General features: G+C 43.0%; 1 protein-coding gene across 1 annotated transcript in view; it reads left to right on the top strand.

The window, feature by feature from the left end:
- Positions 1-1,976: 1,976 nt before the first annotated feature.
- GUCY2F (guanylate cyclase 2F, retinal) overlaps positions 1,977-19,854 on the top strand; it is a 139,121-nt gene continuing 121,243 nt past the window's right edge. The window contains exons 1-2 of the mRNA XM_040406322.1: positions 1,977-2,644; positions 6,297-6,573. Coding sequence (XP_040262256.1) covers positions 1,977-2,644; positions 6,297-6,573 — 945 coding nt within the window. The remainder of the gene's footprint in view (positions 2,645-6,296; positions 6,574-19,854) is intronic.

Raw genomic sequence — 19,854 nt, 5'->3', positions numbered from 1 at the left:
GCATATTAGGTGATGTGCATCTCTGTGATGAGAAGGGGTGTGGTCTAATGACATCAACACCCTATATTAGGTGTGCATAATTATTAGGCAACTTCCTTTCCTTTGGCAAAATGGCTCAAAAGAAGGACTTGACAGGCTCAGAAAAGTCAAAAATAGTGAGATATCTTGCAGAGGGATGCAGCACTCTTAAAATTGCAAAGCTTCTGAAGCGTGATCATCGAACAATCAAGCGTTTCATTCAAAATAGTCATCAGGGTCGCAAGAAGCGTGTGGAAAAACCAAGGCGCAAAATAACTGCCCATGAACTGAGAAAAGTCAAGCGTGCAGCTGCCAAGATGCCACTTGCCACCAGTTTGGCCATATTTTAGAGCTGCAACATCACTGGAGTGCCCAAAAGCACAAGGTGTGCAATACTCAGAGACATGGCCAAGGTAAGAAAGGCTGAAAGACGACCACCACTGAACAAGACACACAAGCTGAAACGTCAAGACTGGGCCAAGAAATATCTCAAGACTGATTTTTCTAAGGTTTTATGGACTGATGAAATGAGAGTGAGTCTTGATGGGCCAGATGGATGGGCCCGTGGCTGGATTGGTAAAGGGCAGAGAGCTCCAGTCCGACTCAGACGCCAGCAAGGTGGAGGTGGAGTACTGGTTTGGGCTGGTATCATCAAAGATGAGCTTGTGGGGCCTTTTCGGGTTGAGGATGGAGTCAAGCTCAACTCCCAGTCCTACTGCCAGTTTCTGGAAGACACCTTCTTCAAGCAGTGGTACAGGAAGAAGTCTGCATCCTTCAAGAAAAACATGATTTTCATGCAGGACAATGCTCCATTACACGCGTCCAAGTACTCCACAGCGTGGCTGGCAAGAAAGGGTATAAAAGAAGAAAATCTAATGACATGGCCTCCTTGTTCACCTGATCTGAACCCCATTGAGAACCTGTGGTCCATCATCAAATGTGAGATTTACAAGGAGGGAAAACAGTACACCTCTCTGAACAGTGTCTGGGAGGCTGTGGTTGCTGCTGCACGCAATGTTGATGGTGAACAGATCAAAACACTGACAGAATCCATGGATGGCAGGCTTTTGAGTGTCCTTGCAAAGAAAGGTGGCTATATTGGTCACTGATTTGTTTTTGTTTTGTTTTTGAATGTCAGAAATGTATATTTGTGAATGTTGAGATGTTATATTGGTTTCACTGGTAAAAATAAATAATTGAAATGGGTATATATTTGTTTTTGGTTAAGTTGCCTAATAATTATGCGCAGTAATAGTCACCTGCACACACAGATATCCCCCTAAAATAGCTAAAACAAACTAAAAACTACTTCCAAAAATATTCAGCTTTGATATTAATGAGTTTTTTGGGTTCATTGAGAACATGGTTGTTGTTCAATAATAAAATTAATCCTCAAAAATACAACTTGCCTAATAATTCTGCACTCCCTGTAGTATGCAGGCACATCATTGTTATGGCTAAAAAACGTACTAATCTTGGCTGCAGTGTTGGGGAGGATCTACAGTCAGGTCCATAAATATTGGGACATCGACACAATTCAAATTTTTTTGGCTCTATACACCACCACAATGGATTTGAAATAAAACGAACAAGATGTGCTTTAACTGCAGACTGTCAGCTTTAATTTGAGGGTATTTACATCCAAATCAGGTGAACGGTGTAGGAATTACAACAGTTTGCATATGTGCCTCCCACTTGTTAAGGAACCAAAAGTAATGGGACAGAATAATAATCATAAATCAAACTTTCGGGGGCGCATGCACGAGGCTCACAAGGAAGACATGCTTCAGTGAGCTCCGCACCGCTAGCCGACTTAACCCTCATTTCAGTGCCTTTATTGGGCTCCACTAAGCCTAAAAATCCATGCAAGGGACCCCGAAGATGATCCGCACCAAGGGAAGGTCAAGAATACGGGGTACACTTTACCGGAACTTTTCGGGTAGACCAGGCAAACTGTCATGGCGGATGCAGCTGCAGAACCAGCCAGCCCTGCCTCCTCGTGTGATGGCGGGCCCATGCAGGACATTGCTGAACGCAGCACAGGTCAGGAGGACTTGTATAAGAATATAGCAGCCCTGTTTCGATCAGAGCCATCTCAAGCAGTCTCTGAGTTTTCCCGCCAGATTCAAGATCTAGGGAACAGAGTCTCAGAACTAGAGACAAGAGCCGATGACATCTCGGATACCCTGGGCCGTGACAGGGAAGACATTAATTCCCACGAGGCACAATTGGCAGACTTGGAACTCAAAATTGAGGACCTTGAGAACAGGTCCAGGAGAGGAAACCTACGGGTTAGAGGCCTCCCAGAGTTGTTTCAAGATCTGCAATCCACCCTATCCACCCTGTTTGCTACCTTACTGCCGCACACGGAGTCGAATCTCCTGAAGATGGATCGGGTGCACAGAGCTCTAGGGAAGCCACGCAATTTAAACTTGCCAAGGGATATAATCCTCAAGTTCCACGATCCGGAGACAAGAGATAAAGTCCTAGCAGCTACCAGAGGTCTCTCCGATTTACCAGGATTACCTACTTCAGTCCACCTTTATGTGGACTTAGCTCCATCTACACTCCGCAGAAGACGGGAGATGAGGCCAGTTACCCAGGCCCTACAGAAAGCGCAAATACGGTACAGATGGGGATTCCCCTTTAAGTTAACTTTCCAGTTAAATTCCCGCTCCCATACGGTCCACTCGCTTGAAGCACTACAACGGGCTGGGATACATTGCGACCTGCAAACATAATCAACTTCTCCACCGATGCCACAGCGGCCTGCGAGAGTCTGGACCAAAGTTACCCCAGCCTCTAATGGTTCGAGCAGATCGAGGATCACCTGAAAGTACTATACTTTGTACACCCTATCCAGCGTATTACTGTGGCCTTTTGCCTCTTTCATGTTCTAAACCATGAGGGTCTCTTATTACGTGACCTAGAATTGTTCACAAGGCTGTATTATCTTCTTACAGGGAATCGGCGAAGCGGATTTTCATGTTGACCCCAATCCTGGGTTTATGTAGATGGGTATTGTTAGCCACGTTATGGCTGATTCTATTCCCACCTTTACCAACTACATATGTTATATGTTTTGGGCTTAACAGCTCTTTATATCTTTTTATGTTCGTTTTTGTCCTTTTTACTTTGGTTTATACTATTGTTTTTTTTTGGAGGTTATACATGTGAGCATCATTTGGAACACAGTGACGGTTCAGATTATTAGGCGGGAGGCATATCTGGGAGCGGATGACGTCGGGCGTCTTCCTAAAAATAAGACCGCCCCCCTAATTCTTCACTATGTGTAAAATATTAACTCATAATGTGAGGGGATTCAACTCCCCTAGGAAGAGAAAAACTGCTTTTTCTATATACCTTAAACATACGCCTGACGTCATCTGTTTACAGGAAACGTATTTCACTCCTACCTCCCATCCAAAATACTTCCACTCACAATATACAAGATGTTTCTCATCTACCTTCACATCAAAATGTAGAGGAGTGATCACGCTACTGAAAAATTCCTTCCCCCTAATTGTCACTCACTCACATATTGACCCAGAGGGGAGATATGTCATTCTAGTAGGGAATTATAAGGGAGAGGTTATGTTCCTGGTTAATACGTACGCCCCTACTGAAGATCCCATTAAATTTCTAGAAAACTTGGGTAGGGTAATTGAATCGCTTTCTTACCAAAAAATAATTTGGTGTGGAGACTTCAACTTTGTTATACACCCTGTGTTAGATCGCTCAGTTCCACCATCCACCCCACGTCCCAGAACCCAGACAAATAAGATTAATCAAGTTTTGCATTCCCTATTCTTAGCCGATACCTGGAGGGAATATAATTGCCCACAAAGGAGCTACACATACTTCTCTCCAGCTCATCAGCTCTACTCCCGTATTGACATGGTTTTAGCGTCCACATCCATCCTTCCCTGTTTGTCTTATTCCAGACACATAGTTTCTTCCTGGTCAGACCATGATATGGTCATTTCGGATTTTACAGTACCCAATCAAAGCTACACTCCATCACCCTGGAGACTAAAATAATCCATCCTGACTCACCCTGCTTTACTCACCCAGTTCCAGGAAGATATTTCGAATTTCTTCACTGATAATGCAACTCCTGAAACTGAACCCATGATGTTATAGTTAACGCATAAGGCATATGTTAGGGGCAAATTGATAAGTATTGCTTCTAAACGGAAACGGGAACGAACCCAGACTCAAGTCAACCTAGAATCAAAATTGAGCAAGCTAGTATGGGCCCACCAGAGATCCCCGTCACTATACCTTTTAAAAGCCATTAAGGATGTGAAACAACAATTAAACATGATCCTTACTAACAATACGGAAAAAGCTCTTCGCTGGACAGGCTCCTTCTATTATAGATATGCTAATAAACCAGACAAATTCCTAGCTAGCCAACTTAAAGCAAAGCAAAGGATTAACCACGTATTTCAAATGCGCACCCGATCAGGTCAAGTCACCTCTAATCCAGACTGCATTTATAAAGCTTTCCACAAGTACTATGAACAACTCTACTCCACCCCTAGAGGGAACTCTGACCCTCAGGTTGAGGACTTTCTATCATCAGTAAGATTGCCCGTATTGACCCCAGAGTCACAGTCAGATTTGTGCAAACCAATCTCAACAGAGGAAGTGCTGCACGCTATTAAGTCCCTCAAACTGGGTAAAGCCCCAGGTCCAGACGGATACTCCGCCCTCTATTATAAGAAATTGGCCCCCATACTTACTCCCCATATTACAAATTTCTGCAACCAATTAATGCAGGGGTCCACACCCCCTGAGGAATTTTTTAAAGCCACCATTACGGTTATACCCAAACCTAACAAAGACCCCTTACTCCCATCTAACTACAGGCCTATTTCATTACTGAATATAGATAACAAACTTTTCACCTCAATATTAGCAAGTAGACTCAATTGACTTCTACCAGATCTTATCCACAAAGATCAGGTAGGATTTATCCCGGGTAGAGAAGCTCCTGACAATATTAGGAAAATCATGAACATCATACAGTCCTCTAATACAAACAGGACCCCATTAGCCCTCCTGGCGCTAGATATTGAGAAGGCTTTTGATACTGTCACCTGGCCATATCTCTATAAAGTCCTCTCCACAATGGGAATTAAGGGCCCCTTTATTATGGCTATCCAAGCACTCTATTCCAAGCCTAAAGCTAGTTTTAAATTTCCTACCACATTGGCCTCCCCTATTCCGATTGAAAGGGGAACTAGGCAGGGATGTCCGCTTTCCCCTGCATTATTTGCCCTAGCCATTGAACCCCTAGCAATCCACATACAATCCCACAATGACATTAAAGGTTTATCAATAGGGGAGACTGAATATAAACTGAGCCTCTTTGCCGATGATCTATTATTATCAGTCACCAACCCCATCATATCCTTCCCCTCCCTTCTAAAACTCACTTCAGCAACAACCAAAGCATTATTAATACAAAAATTCCCTTTCCAATATAAACCACAACACATTTCTTATCTAGGGGTATCAGTACCGAATACTCTGGAAGCAACTTATAAAATAAATTATCTACCAGTATGCCGAAAGATTCGTCAGGATCTGATATCCTGGCAGTCACTTCAGGTATCTTGGCTGGGTAGGATTAACATAACCAGAATGGTAATCCTCCCGAAACTACTATACCTATTTAGAGCCCTCCCAATCCCAATTTCCATTAAAGATCTGAGATCTCTCCAAAGAGATGTGCTTAGATATATTTGGGCACATAAACGTCAATGTATCTCCAAAGTAACCATGTGCAGGCACAAATCACTAGGAGGGTTGTCTGTCCCAGACTTTGTGAAATACTATAAAGCAGCTAGATTAGCCCAAATGTTCCTAACTCACCTAGACCCAAAGATACACCCTCTATGGATCGTGATAGAGAATTCCAATATTTCCCCTTGTACTTGGAGAGCCCTAATTTGGAATGAGGGTATTATTCCGCACTCTATACGTTCTAACTCCCTCCTGTCATATTACTCATTGATACTCTGGAGATCGGTCAGATTTAAGCATGCTCTTCAATCCAGGCCATCCCCTCTAATGTACCTTCTAGGGAACCCCAAATTTCCTCCGGGTCTACAATATCACAATCTTACGTGATGGTTAACCAACCGACTCTATACATTACATAGGTTCTTAATTAGAGGCAAATTGATCTCAATTATGGACTTCAAAGAAAAATACTCCCCCCCTGTCAGGGAATACCTTAATATGAATCAAGTGTTCTCTTTCTTAAGGTCTATACAAACACTCAATCAAACTATAACATTTACCCCGTTTGATCGATCTATTACTTACTCTTTGTACAGACAAGGTTTACTGTCACGAATTTATGGATCACTTTGCACCCTTCCTGAAGATGATAAGTTACCCTATATGAAAGCTTGGGAGGAGGACTTGCAACAGGAATACCCATCCTCCAAGTGGTACCAAAGGTCCCAGACTCTCACGAAAGGGTCCTGGCAAGTCACACTAGCAGAAACCTCAATTAAGATACTACACAGAACATATATGGTACCCGCCAAACTCCACCATATATATCCAGAGGTTTCTCCTAAATTCTTCAGGGGTTGTGATGAGGAGGGATCAATGCTCCATATCTGGTGGTCTTGCCCAGTTGTTAAACGCTTTTGGGCCCAGACAACAAAATTGCTTTCAGCTGTACTAAAATTTAATTTTCCTATGACGCTGCCTTTATGTTTATTAGGTGATAAACCCCATTGGCTAACGTATTCCAGTTTCAAACTATCCCAATACATATTGTTGGCAGCTAGAATACACATGGCTTTTAAGTGGCGCTCTAACTCGCTCAGCTTCCAAGCAGTACTGGATAGAATTAATAAAATTCTCCAGTACGAAAAGATGTCAGCTATTTATCACGGTCGGCGTGGCTATCACATACGTGACACAGAGGGAGGGAACGAGGAAGGCCCTGCCCAAGTGAGAGGGAAGATGGACCCCTGACTCACCTGGCGGCTGGTACCTGGCTGCCCTGACGTCCCTAGACGGGTTCCTCACCCGTACGCCGATCACGTGCCTAAAGCCCTGGTTTTCCCTGAGCTGAGCCCTAGGTAGTGAACAGGGCGATGGGAACACTAGTCCGCACCACTAACTCTAAGGGAAAACACCAAGGGGAGGACAGACAACAAAGACTCAACATATATTCCCAGATGGGAGACAACAGGAGACAACAATAAGCCCAACAGGGATCCGGAGGGTAGCACTCAGGAACGACAACCAGGATTAACCACTCCAGTGGGTCAGTATAGATGTCCAGGCAGGAAGCTCTATAACTGGCAACTAGAGAAGTGTGAGGGGAGAATATAAGGAGGTAGGGAGTGGCAGACAAGAAACAGCTGAGGAGGAGAAGCTACGGATCCCTGAGAGAGACAAAAAGGATAGCAAGGCAAACACAGAAAACAATCACAAAGAAACAACGTGATCTTTAGATATAGAGCGCGCAGCCACCCGCTGCGACTTCCTGACCCCGGGTATAACGGAGTCAGACGTGGCTCTTGATACCCTCGTGACACTATTCGTACCGACACATTTATTACCTATGAAAAAGTATGGGAGCCTTGGTTGTCCTCCTCTCATGCCCCAGACATGCGTTACAGTATCTCTCTATGAAACTTGTATCATTACTATGGTATAACAGGCCTCTATATGCTCAATGTAATTTTTCCACATATTCAGTAGATTGTCACTGCTATTCTGTTCTGAATGTAAGGCGAATTGTGAACAAATGTGTGTATATCTCTGAGAAATATTTCTGTTCTATGTAACAAAATCTAAGAGCTAATTTAGTAAGTTTTTATGCTTATCTTTGCTAAAAATCCAAATAAATGTTTTTTGAAACATAAATCAAACTTTCACTTTTTAATACTTGGTTCCAAATCCCTTGCAGTCAATTACAGCCTGAAGTCTGGAATTCAGAGACATCACCAGACGCTGGGTTTCATCTCTGGTAATGCTCTGCCAGGCCTCTACTGCAACTGTCTTCAGTTCCTGCTTGTTCTTGGGGCAGTTTCCCTTCAGTTTTGTCTTCAGCAAGTGAAATGCATGCTCAATCGGATTCAGGTCAGGTGATTGACTTGGCCATTGCATAACATTCCACTTCTTTCCCTTAAAAAACTCTTTGGTTGCTTTTGCAGTATGCTTTGGGTCATTGTCCATCTGCACTGTGAAGTGCCGTCCAATGAGTTCTGAAGCATTTGGCTGAATATGAGCAGATAATATTGCCCGAAAAACTTCAGAATTTATCCTGCTGCTTTTGTCAGCAGTCACATCATCAATAAATACAAGAGAACCAGTTCCATTGGCAGCCATACATGCCCACGCCATGACACTACCACCATGCTTCACTGATGAGGTGGTATGCTTAGGATCATGAGCAGTTCCTTTCCTTCTCCATACTCTTCTCTTCCCATCACTCTGGTACAAGTTGATCTTGGTCTCATCTGTCCATAGGATGTTGTGCCAGAACTGTGAAGGCTTTTTTAGATGTCGTTTGGCAAACTCTAATCTGGCCTTCCTGTTTATAAGGCTCACCAATGGTGTACATTTTGTGGTGAACCCTCTGTATTCACTCTGATGAAGTCTTCTCTTGATTGTTGACTTACATACACCTACCTCCTTGAGAGTGTTCTTGATCTGGCCAACTGTTGTGAAGGGCGTTTTCTTCACCAGGGAAAGAATTTTTCGGTCATCCACCAAAGTTGATTTCCGGGTCAGTGGTCTTCCGGGTCTTTTGGTGTTGCTGAGCTCACCGGTGCGTTCCTTCTTTTTAAGAATGTTCCAAACAGTTGTTTTGGCCATGCCTAATGTTTTTGCTATCTCTCTGATGGGTTTGTTTAGTTTTTTCAGCCTAATGATGGCTTGCTTCACTGATAGTGACAGCTCTTTTGATCTCATCTTGAGAGTTGACAGCAACAGATTCCAAATGCAAATAGCACACTTGAAATTAACTCTGGACCTTTTATCTGCTCATTGTAATTGGGTTAATGAGGGAATAACACACACCTGGCCATAGAACAGCTGAGAAGCTAATTGTCCCATTACTTTTGGTCCCTTAACAAGTGGGAGGCACATATGCAAACTGTTGTAATTCCTACACCGTACACCCGATTTGGATGTAAATACCCTCAAATTAAAGCTGTCAGTCTGCAGTTAAAGAGGACCTTTCACTAGAATAAAACATCTAAACTAACTATACAGACATGTAGAGCGGCGCCCAGGGATCTCCCTGCACTTACTGTTATACCTGGGCGCCGCTCCGTTCGGCCGGTATAGAGTCCGGTATCTTCATAGTTAGGCTCCACCCAGGGGAACCTGCCGGCGTCTCATTCTCCCATGCTGTAGCGCTGGCCAATTGCAGCACTCAGCTCATAGCCTGAGAGAAAAAAAAGCCTCTCAGGCTATGAGCTGAGCGCTGCGATTTGGTAGTCCGAAAAACTTAAAAAAGTTATTTAAAAGTGTTTGAACCATGTGCGCTAAATCACCAAAAAGTGACTGGTCATTATGGCCTTTTCAGGGCTGGTCATTAAATGGTTAACCAATAAGTGCTTTCCCGGCTAGGAAGGTCTCATTCACATGACCGTACCTTTTCTTTTGGTCCGCAGGACACCAGCCATGTGTGTTCTGCATTTTGCAGAACAGAGTAACGGATGCGGACAGCACATGGAGTGAATGGTTCCACATCCAAGCCACATGAAAAAAAAAAAATGCGGCTGAAATGCGGACTAAAACAATGGCCGTGTGCGTAAGCCTTCAGGGAAAATGCTTACTGGTTATTGCAGGTCACCTACAGTATATCTGGGGGTGCAGAAGGTGGTAAGAGCCAGTGAGCGCCGTCCTCTGTAGTGTAAAGCACTTGTTAACAAGTTCCTGCAGCATTGTCCCTGAAATAGAAGATTCCTACTTTTCTGCTCCGTGCTTCTCTCGCTGTCTCCATCCTCCTGTCTCGGAGCACCTCGCCAGCAAATGACTGAATTTAGTGGTGAAACGCTGCTTGTGGCCACATCACCACTGAGGCCAGTCATTGTCTGGAGACTATGCCAATAGCCAACCAGAAGATAGAGACAGCGGGAGTGGCAAGGAGCAGGAAAGTATGAATCTTCTGTTTCAGGCCCATGCTGCAGGAACGTGTTAAAAATCATTTTTTACCAGGAAATCTCTAAGCCCCTGTTACACGGCACGATATTCAGGACAATTACAGGGAGCAAGTGTTCATAGGAACTCTCATTCCTGATATCTGGCCTGTATAATCGTGCCGCTGATCAGCCGATAAACAAGGAATTACTCGTTTGTCGGCTGATTTGCATATTTTATCAGGGTGAAAGATGGACATTTATCGTCAGCACATCTCACCGTGTAATCAGGAATCTGCTACCGATAATTGATAGAAGCGAATGAGAGAGGAATGACTGTGGTAGTGATCATTCCTTCCCAGTCACTTTGCATTAGCCTGTGTAATAGGCTGATGCAAACAAGCGCTAATTAACTTTTTTTTTGCGGCCCCTTGAAATAGTGCGATGTGACAATGCGGCCCCCAGACCAAAAAAGGTTGTGCACCCCTGATGTAGACAAACCAGAGTGATCTGTTTACATGGTGAAACCGGGTCAGGTGAGTCCAAACTGAAAAAAAAAAAAAAGCATGGGGAGGATGTACATGAGATAAGAAATACATGAACATATCTGTTAAAGACCAGTGTAATCGCTTTAAAGTACATTTAGAACTGAGGGAAACACTGAAGTGTGAGAGCAATTAAACGTGCCTGGCAAAAAGTAAAGAAAGCTGAACCTCTGGATGCCAAAAAAGTCTAGGAACACAAGTTGGCATATCCAAAATGAAGTAATAGATATATGTGGAGAAATTCTGACTAGGAAGACAGTCGCTGATGTGGATTATTTTTTTACAGTCATAACTGATGAAAAGCTGATTGCAGTAACAAAGAGAAGATAATACTAATATCATTTGCTTTGTTACCAAACAGTCTGGCTGTATAAGAAAGGAGTTCCTGAGGTTCATAGAAATCACTGGTCAAATCCCTGGAAATGAAACTATTTCTGGTATCACTATGTCATCCTCTGTTTGGAAAAACTTTACAGTCAAGAATATGATGGGGAAGGATCTATAGCAGAGAAAGTGATAGGTGCTTCAGCAATTATGGCAAGAAGACCCTCCAACCTGAAAGATTTGGAGCTCATTGCTAAAGATGAATGGGCAAAAATACCTGTGGAGACATGCAAAAAGCTGGTCTGCAATTATAGGAAGCGTTTGATTGCTGTAATAGCCAATAAAGGCTTTTCTATTGATTACTGAGAAGGGTATGAATAATTTTGGACTGGATACTTTTTGCTTAAATGTAAATAAAAGCTGAGATTTTTATTTTTTTTCCACAATAATGCCTCTTGTACATCGTCTTATTATCTTTTGGGAGACACCTATGTCATTTCCCATCAAAAAATTACTTGCCGGTTGAATAAAAGTAACTTTAAGTCAAAATTTACCAGGGGTATGAATAATTATGGGCAGCACTGTATATCTGAGTTGTATAATAAAGCTGTGTATACATATTGCTGCTCCCCTGTTTTAATCATTGGTAATCATGGCCAGAGGGAGATTGGGAACTTAAAGTGGCCCTGGAAAAAAACTAAAATTGGCACCACGTTGTAGGAATGTCCAAATTGACAGGAGGCTAGGCCACACTAGTAGACAGGGATAACTAAAATAAGAGGGGGGGGGGGGGGGGGGGGAGGCCAGCAATATCACAGTGCAGGACACACATTACCTCCTGAGAAGAAGCAAATACCATAATGCAGCACAAAATACCTTCCTAGAAGCAGCCCCTTTGTGGTTGGGCAAGAAGCATTTAAGGACACCTGTGACCACCAGATGCATAGGTACCCGATGTTCTTATCATTAAAGCTGGGAGCAGCAAGTTGTTATGTACCTGGCTGGCGGCGGTGAAGAGGACATTAGCCCACCAGGAAGTTTCCCTATATGATCTATGGCCAATCCACCCCTGATCAGGGCAGCTTCACAGATTTCCATGCTAAAAAATTTGTTTGCTGCTGTCAACCGAGTGACTCCCTTCTTAAAAGACAGACTGCTTTTGATGGGCTCTTCCAGTTGAGTGTTCTCAAGCTGAAACTAAGAGACTGAATAGCACCATGCTAGACATTTTTTGACTTACATCCTGCAATCTTCAGATGTTTTATGGACTTTTATGATACATCATCGGAAAAAAATACTACATCACGGAACAGGAATAGTATGTTTGATGCCAAAGCTCTTTGCCTGTGTGTGACAATTTTTGAGCATTTCATTACTTTAGTTGTGGTACAATACTTAATGTCCTTTCTGGAAGACCTTACCATATTCTTGAGAGCTCAAACAAATGACGTTGTGAAAGCCTGTACTGCTGTTAAGGTTATAAAAGTAACACTGTGACATATTAGACAGATGTTGACAATCAGTAGGAATTACTTTTTCCGCAGTCTACTGATCTACCGTAGGATTACAGTTTGGTGTTCCACCTAGAATCCCACATCACTGTGGTTGGTAGACCGCTAGAAATAATGCCAGCTGAATCGCCAGAAATTTATTACAGGCTAATAGTTACTGTACCGTTTGTTGATCGCTTGATTTCTGAGCTTAACATGAGGTTCACAGAATATCAAAAGTGATAGCACTGACTAGAATCCCTTCTGTCGTTTTGATAGACAGTGATGATACAATTCAAATTTGAGTAAAATTAACAGAAACTTGTGGGTATGATCTGCCATCATCCAGAAATTTTCACACTGAAAATCTCTTATGGAGAACTCATTGGAAGGCCCAGGAGAAAATAACTCTTCCCTCAACTTATTCGGAAGCCTTTTTGCCATGCAAATCAGCTTGCCTATCCTAATATCAATACCTTGCTCAAGATATTGGGTGTCCCTCCTGTAAATAAAGGCCACTTTACACTGCTCAATTGAGCAGATGATTGTCTGGAAGAAAGTGTTTCTTCCCAGCAATCGCCTGCTAACCAGTGGATGAGAAAGCTACATTTACATGCAGAAATCTTCTCCACAGTAGAGATGAGCAAACTGATTCTGCAATCGATTCTGATAATACTTTATCTTCATCAGGAAGGGTTTGATGGGCAAAATGATTCTACAGAATTGATTTATCCAATCAACAGAGCTTATGCAAATGAGGAGGCCGTGCTGATTGGAGAAATCTATTCTAACAGCCCTGCTGATTGTGTAGAACCATTTCGCCCATCAAACCCCTCCTGATGAAGATAAAGTATTATCCATTGAACTCCATAAGCATAGAATGGAATCGGGTCACATTGAACGTTAAAGGGGTTTTCCTGGAATACTGCATTTTTTACAAGTGCCCATATCCTGCCTCTGTAAATAGAAGATTCATGGGTACCTGCTCCCTTCCGCTCCAGTCCTCCTCTACTATGTCCATATTCCTGTCCCTGGCTTATTTCTGGCGCTGCATGGGCATGGTCCCATGGTCCGTTGCAGCCAATATCTTGCTTCAGCGGTGACATGCTGCTTGTGGTCACATCACATTTGAAGCCAGTCATTGGCCACACTGGAGCATGTGACTATGCCCATGCAGTGCAGGAAGAAATCAAGCCAAGAGCCAGAACTTGGACAGAGTAGAGGCAGCGCAGAGGACCGGAGAGGCGGGGAGCAGATAACTGTGAGGCAGGCTGTGGGCACTTGGTAAAAACACAGTATACAGGGAGAACACCTTTAAAGTTAGCATTTATTATTGAATTTTGTTTTCAATGCCAAGAGAATTTCCCACCTGGGTTGTATGGGCTGGTCTGCATGGTTATAAAAAAGCTCCCAATATTATAAGGAGTATATTTTGGAAACATGCCATTTTGATTTTGTGTGTTATAGACCTAACAACCTTAAGGCTCATTTACACCTGCCGAGCGTTCCTTCCGAATACCTGCCTGCTGGTTAAGTGGAGGTTAAGCACTGAGTTTACATGCAGCGATCACCTTCACTGTATAAGGCCTCGTGCACACGACTGTTGGCCAGCCGTTCCATCCATTGGGGACGCAATTTGTGGTACCCAATGCACGGGCACTATCTGTGCGTCTGTCACAACGGATCCATCCGCACCGCAAAAAAATAGAGCAAGCACTCTGTAGAGCTTCCGTGGGGTTTCGTGCCTCCGTTACGCACTGCACCTTCCAGATTCTGTGATCTGTGATGTGGTGAGCACAAGTCTGGTGCCCGCATATTGCAAACCTGCTGTTTGTGGGCTGCAATATGGGCCATGGCCGGCAACGGCCGTGTGCATGAGGCCTAAGAAAGAGTGATGACTACTGCCATTGCTTGTCCTTGTTTCTGGTCAGCAGAGTGATGTTTACACAGCACAATCTGCTGCCCAAAAATGATGCTTGAGGTGTCCACACAACAGATAATTTTCATACGATGAATGAGTGTTTTGCTTGTTCATCTGGTAATCTGCGGCATTTTTACATGGGCCAACTATTGAGCACAAGCGTTCGCACTAACGTTTGTTCCCGATAATCATCTGTGTAAATCCAGCATTAGTTAAACTTGTTGCCTACAGCCTTTCCATTAGTCCAGCATACATAATGATAGGGAATCCTCTAAAGAATTCATAAAAACATTTTAAACAATGCAAAGCATATCTCGGGACGGCTCTACTCCATAAATTTAGGGCACCGAGTGTTTGGCAACCTCTGTTTCAGAATCCTGTACCATACCTTACATCTTTTGGTACAGCGTATCCAGCATCTTGTAAATTCTTTCTAGGTTTTCTAAATCAGACTTACACAATTGTATGTATCTACCAAAGATAGCTAACCCGTAGTAATAAATCAGATTTTTAGTCAGCCCTTTGACATGTGCAAAAGGTGTCTTCGTTTTTGGAGCTTCTATATGTACATATGTTTTTCCATTCCATGAATGTACAGTAGATGTAAGCCTAGTCTAGAGGGAGATGCAGTAGTTGCTGAATGGAATACCTCTTAAGGTGCTAAAATCACATTCATTCATTCACATTGTAGATCATTGATATTGACAAATGTAGTCTGAGTCTGTTGGGCGTGCTCTTGCCATGCTACTTCCTGCTGTTACAATTAATGTGTAAACACTTTGATGAGACAATACACATCCCTATGTCTTCCAATCTAAAAGAAAACAGAAAAAAAGCTTTATGTTTATTTACTAACTAAAGTAAGAAGAAACGCAGTCCCTTGACCGGAGTGCCTCTGCAGCTACTGTGAAGATTTTGGCAGCAATAACTTCACTCAAGCGATTAATTCAATTCTAATTTTACATGCACTTCTTGTGTTTGCTCACTTCTCTTTTATTTGACTGATGCTCGATTACATTATTTTGTATGGTACCATCTTCCATGCCCAGCACAGTATTCTCACTGTAGATATGGCCATTGATCATTAACGATCATGCACTTTTTCTTTGAGAGTGAATGTTTCTCCCATCCTTGCCCTCTATACATATTAGGTTGGTCAATAAGTTCAACTCGTGTACATCGTCACACAGTCCATTTCCCAATAGTCAAAAATTCATATTGTGATTTGTGGCAGCTTATCTTATCTTGTATCCTGGGCATTGGCCCACCTGGAAAATCCCCTGTAGGGTCTATGAATATTTTTTCATGTACACCAACAAATTTAAGTGTATACTGTAATACTGTACCCTGGTATCTAAAACTGCGACACTGTCCATAAAGTACAAGAAATTGCTTTACAGGGCCAATTCCTATAACTTGTTTATACGTACATATAAGCCACTGACTAGTGTTATATACCTGTGTTGCCAAATAGTCCTTTTGTCTTCACCACCATTGAACTATTATGTGCCTATATAGGCAGTTGTAATCATGATATAAGTAGTATTTGATACTCACAGTCTGCCTGTGGTTACAAATCAACAGTGGTATATACTCTTTTCAATGGTAGTCCAATGGTACATACTGTGCCCAGCCATTAGTAACAGAGGTATAGCTAGGGGTTCAGCACATGGTGTCAAAACACATGAGGAATGAGAGGTCTTTAATGCAGGTAACACCTGCATTGTAAATCTTTTACTCAACTCACCACAATCCCTCATTACCATTAATTGATAATTACTGGTTGAGTATACGAACCGCCACTCCATTAATTCTTTAGCAGAGTATAGCAATCACGTAGACTTGGAATAGAGCAGTGCACATGCTTGACCAGCGCTCCATTCAAACAAGGGGACACAAGTCCTAGTGATAGCTGGATAGGAGATAATTTGTTCTAACTGGAATTACCTTTAACCCCTTAAGGACCCATGACGTACATGTACATCGTTTCTTTCCGGGACTTAAAGACCCGTGATGTACATGTACTTCATGGTGATCGGGCAGGTGCAGGAGCTGCACCCGCTTGATCAGCGGCAGGGGTCCGGCAGTCACTGATAGCCGGACCCCTGCTGCATGTGCCTGCATCAGTGAAATCACTGATGCTGGCGCATTAACCCTTGATGTGCTGCGGTCAGCGCTGACCGCGGCACGTGCGATGTCGGGCGGGGATCAGAGCTGCCATCGGGTCCCCGTGCTGTTGTGACGGGGACCCGATGGCATGGATGGCAGCGCGATGCCTTCCTTAGGCATCGGGGATGCCGTCTAGGGGAGAGCCTGTGAGATCCAGCCCCATTGATCTCACAGGCAGGAAGCTGTATGAGTAATACACACTGTATTACTCATACAGCCAATGCATTCCAATACAGAAGTATTGGAATGCATTGTAAAGGGGATCAGACCCCCAAAAGTTGAAGTGCATTTTCCCCAAATAAAGTAAAAATTGTTTTGTTAAAAATAGAAAAGTAGACATATTAGGTATTGCCGCTTCCATATCGACCGGCTCTATAAACATATGACATGACCTAACCCCTCAGATGAACACCGTAAAAAAATAAATAAAAAAACATGCTAAATAAACCATTTTTTTGTCACCTTTCATCCAGGGGCGGACTGGGAACTTAAAGGGCTTCTGTTAGCCCACTAAACCGTTTTTTTTTTTTTTTGCTTAATAATAACCCCTACACTGCGATTTATCCATACATAAGTAAAATAATAATTTTGGTTCAGTAGAATTTGCTAAAACCCTATTTTTATAATATGTAAATTACCTTGCTACCAGCAAGTAGGGCGGCTACTTGCTGGTAGCAGCCGCATCCTCCGATGGTAATGACGCCCCCTCCGCATTGTGATTGACAGGGCCAGCGGACGGGATCTTTCTCCGCTGGCCCTGCCTGTTTTCATTCAATATCTGGCGCCTGCGCCGTGGCCGTACCTATCTTCAATCGGCGCAGGCGCACTGAGAGGCGGCCACTCACTCGGTCGCTTCATCCTCAATGCGCCTGCGCCGGGTGTAGATGTGACGTCATCGGCGCAGGCGCATTGAGGATGAAGCGGCCGAGTGAGTGGCCGCCTCTCAGTGCGCCTGCGCCGATTGAAGATAGGTACGGCCGTGGCGCAGGCGCCAGATATTGAATGAAAACAGGCAGGGCCAGCGGAGAAAGATCCCGTCCGCTGGCCCTGTCAATCAACAAGCGGAGGGGGCGTCATTACCATCGGAGGATGCGGCTGCTACCAGCAAGTAGCTGCCCTACTTGCTGGTAGCAAGGTAATTTACATATTATAAAAACAGGGTTTTAGCAAATTCTACTGAACCAAAATTATTATTTTACTTATGTATGGATAAATCGCAGTGTAGGGGTTATTATTAAGCAAAAAAAAAGAAAAACTGTTTAGTGGGCTGACAGAAGCCCTTTAAAGTGGCCCTTGAAAAACAAACTAAAAGTGGCCCCAGATACCACAGTGCAGCACAAAATACTACCTCAGCAGAACTAAATACTACAGTGCAGCACAAAATACTGCCTAAATTAATTAATGCTGAGAGCCTCAGATATTTATGTACCTGGCTTTTGGCCAAGAGGATGGTTTAGGTGGCCCTCTGGGCATCGGCCCACCAGGAAATTTCCCTGTAGGATCTATGGCCAGTCTGCCTCTGCTTTCATCATACGTACAACACCAAGTGATCAAAAAGGCGTATGCCTGCCAAAATAGTACCAATCTAACCATTACCTCATCCTGCAAAAAATGAGCCCCTACCTAAGACAATTGGCCAAAAAAAATATATATATATTGCTCAGAATATGGAGACACTAAAACATTGTTTTTAGTTTTTGTTTTAAAAATGCTGTTATTGTGTAAAACTTAAGTAAATAAAAAAAGTATACATATTAGGTATTGTCGCGTCCGTAATAACCTGCTCTATAAAAATATCAGATGACCTAATCCCTCAGGTGATCACCGTAAAAAAAAAAAAAAAAATGGTGTACAAAAAGCCGTCATCTCATCCCACAAAAATGGTACCCTACCTAAGATAATCGCCCAAAAAATGAAAAAACTATGGCTCTCAGAATATGGAGACACTAAAGCATGGTTTATTTATTTTTTTAATGATATTATTGTGTAAAACTTAACCACCTCAGCTCCCCTAGCTTAAACACCCTTAATGACCAGACCACTTTTTATAATTCTGCACTACACTACTTTCACGGTTTATTGCTCGGTCATACAACTTACCACCCAAATGAATTTTACCTCCTTTTCTTCTCACTAATAGAGCTTTCATTTGGTGGTATTTCATTGCTGCTGACATTTTAACTTTTTTTGTTATTAATCGAAATTTTACAAAATTTTTGCAAAAAAATGTCATTTTTCACTTTCAGTTGTAATTTTTTTTAAAAAAAACTACATTTCTATATAAATTTTTCTCTAAATTTATTGTTCTACATGTCTTTGATAAAAAAAAAATGTTTGGGTAAAAAAAAATGGTTTGGGTAAAAGTTATAGCGTTTACAAAGTATGGTACAAAAATGTGAATTTCCGCATTTTGAAGCAACTCTGTCTTTCTGAGCACCTGTCATGTTTCCTGAGGTTCTACAATGGCCAGACAGTACAAACACCCCACAAATGACCCCATTTCGGAAAGTAGACACCCTAAGGTATTCACTGATGGGCATAGTGAGTTCATAGAACTTTTTTTTTTTGTCACAAGTTAGCGGAAAATGATGATTTTTTTTTTTCCTTACAAAGTCTCATATTCCACTAACTTGTGACAAAAAATAAAAACTTCCATGAACTCACTATGCCCATGGATCGGATCCGCAAAACACATACGGACCTCTGAATGGAGCCTTACAGGGGGGTGATCAATGACAGGGGGGTGATCAGGGAGTCTATATGGGGTGATCACCCCCCTGTCATTGATCACCCCCCTGTAAGGCTCCATTCAGACGTCCGTATGTGTTTTGCGGATACGATCCATGGATCCGTGGATCCGCAAAACACATATGGACCTCTGAATGGAGCCAGCCTTACAAGGGGGTGATCAATGACAGGGGGTGATCAGGGAATCTATATGGGGTGATCACCCCCCTGTAAGGCTCCATTCAGACGTCCGTATGTGTTTTGCGGATCCGATCCATGGATCCACGGATCCGCAAAACACATACGGACGTCTGAATGGAGCCTTACAGGGGGGGGATCACCCCATATAGACTCCCTGATCACTCCTTGTCATTGATCACCCCCTTGTAAGGCTGGCTCCATTCAGAGGTCCATATGTGTTTTGCGGATCCACGGATCCATGGATCGGATCCGCAAAACACATACGGACCTCTGAATGGAGCCTTACAGGGGGGTGATCAATGACAGGTTTGGGTAAAAGTTATAGCGTT

Source organism: Bufo bufo, chromosome 8 (genome assembly GCF_905171765.1).
Source record: "Bufo bufo chromosome 8, aBufBuf1.1, whole genome shotgun sequence".
Taxonomy (NCBI): Eukaryota; Metazoa; Chordata; class Amphibia; order Anura; family Bufonidae; genus Bufo; species Bufo bufo.
Note: the sequence above shows the minus strand (reverse complement) of the source record. Positions and strands in the feature narration are given on the sequence as shown.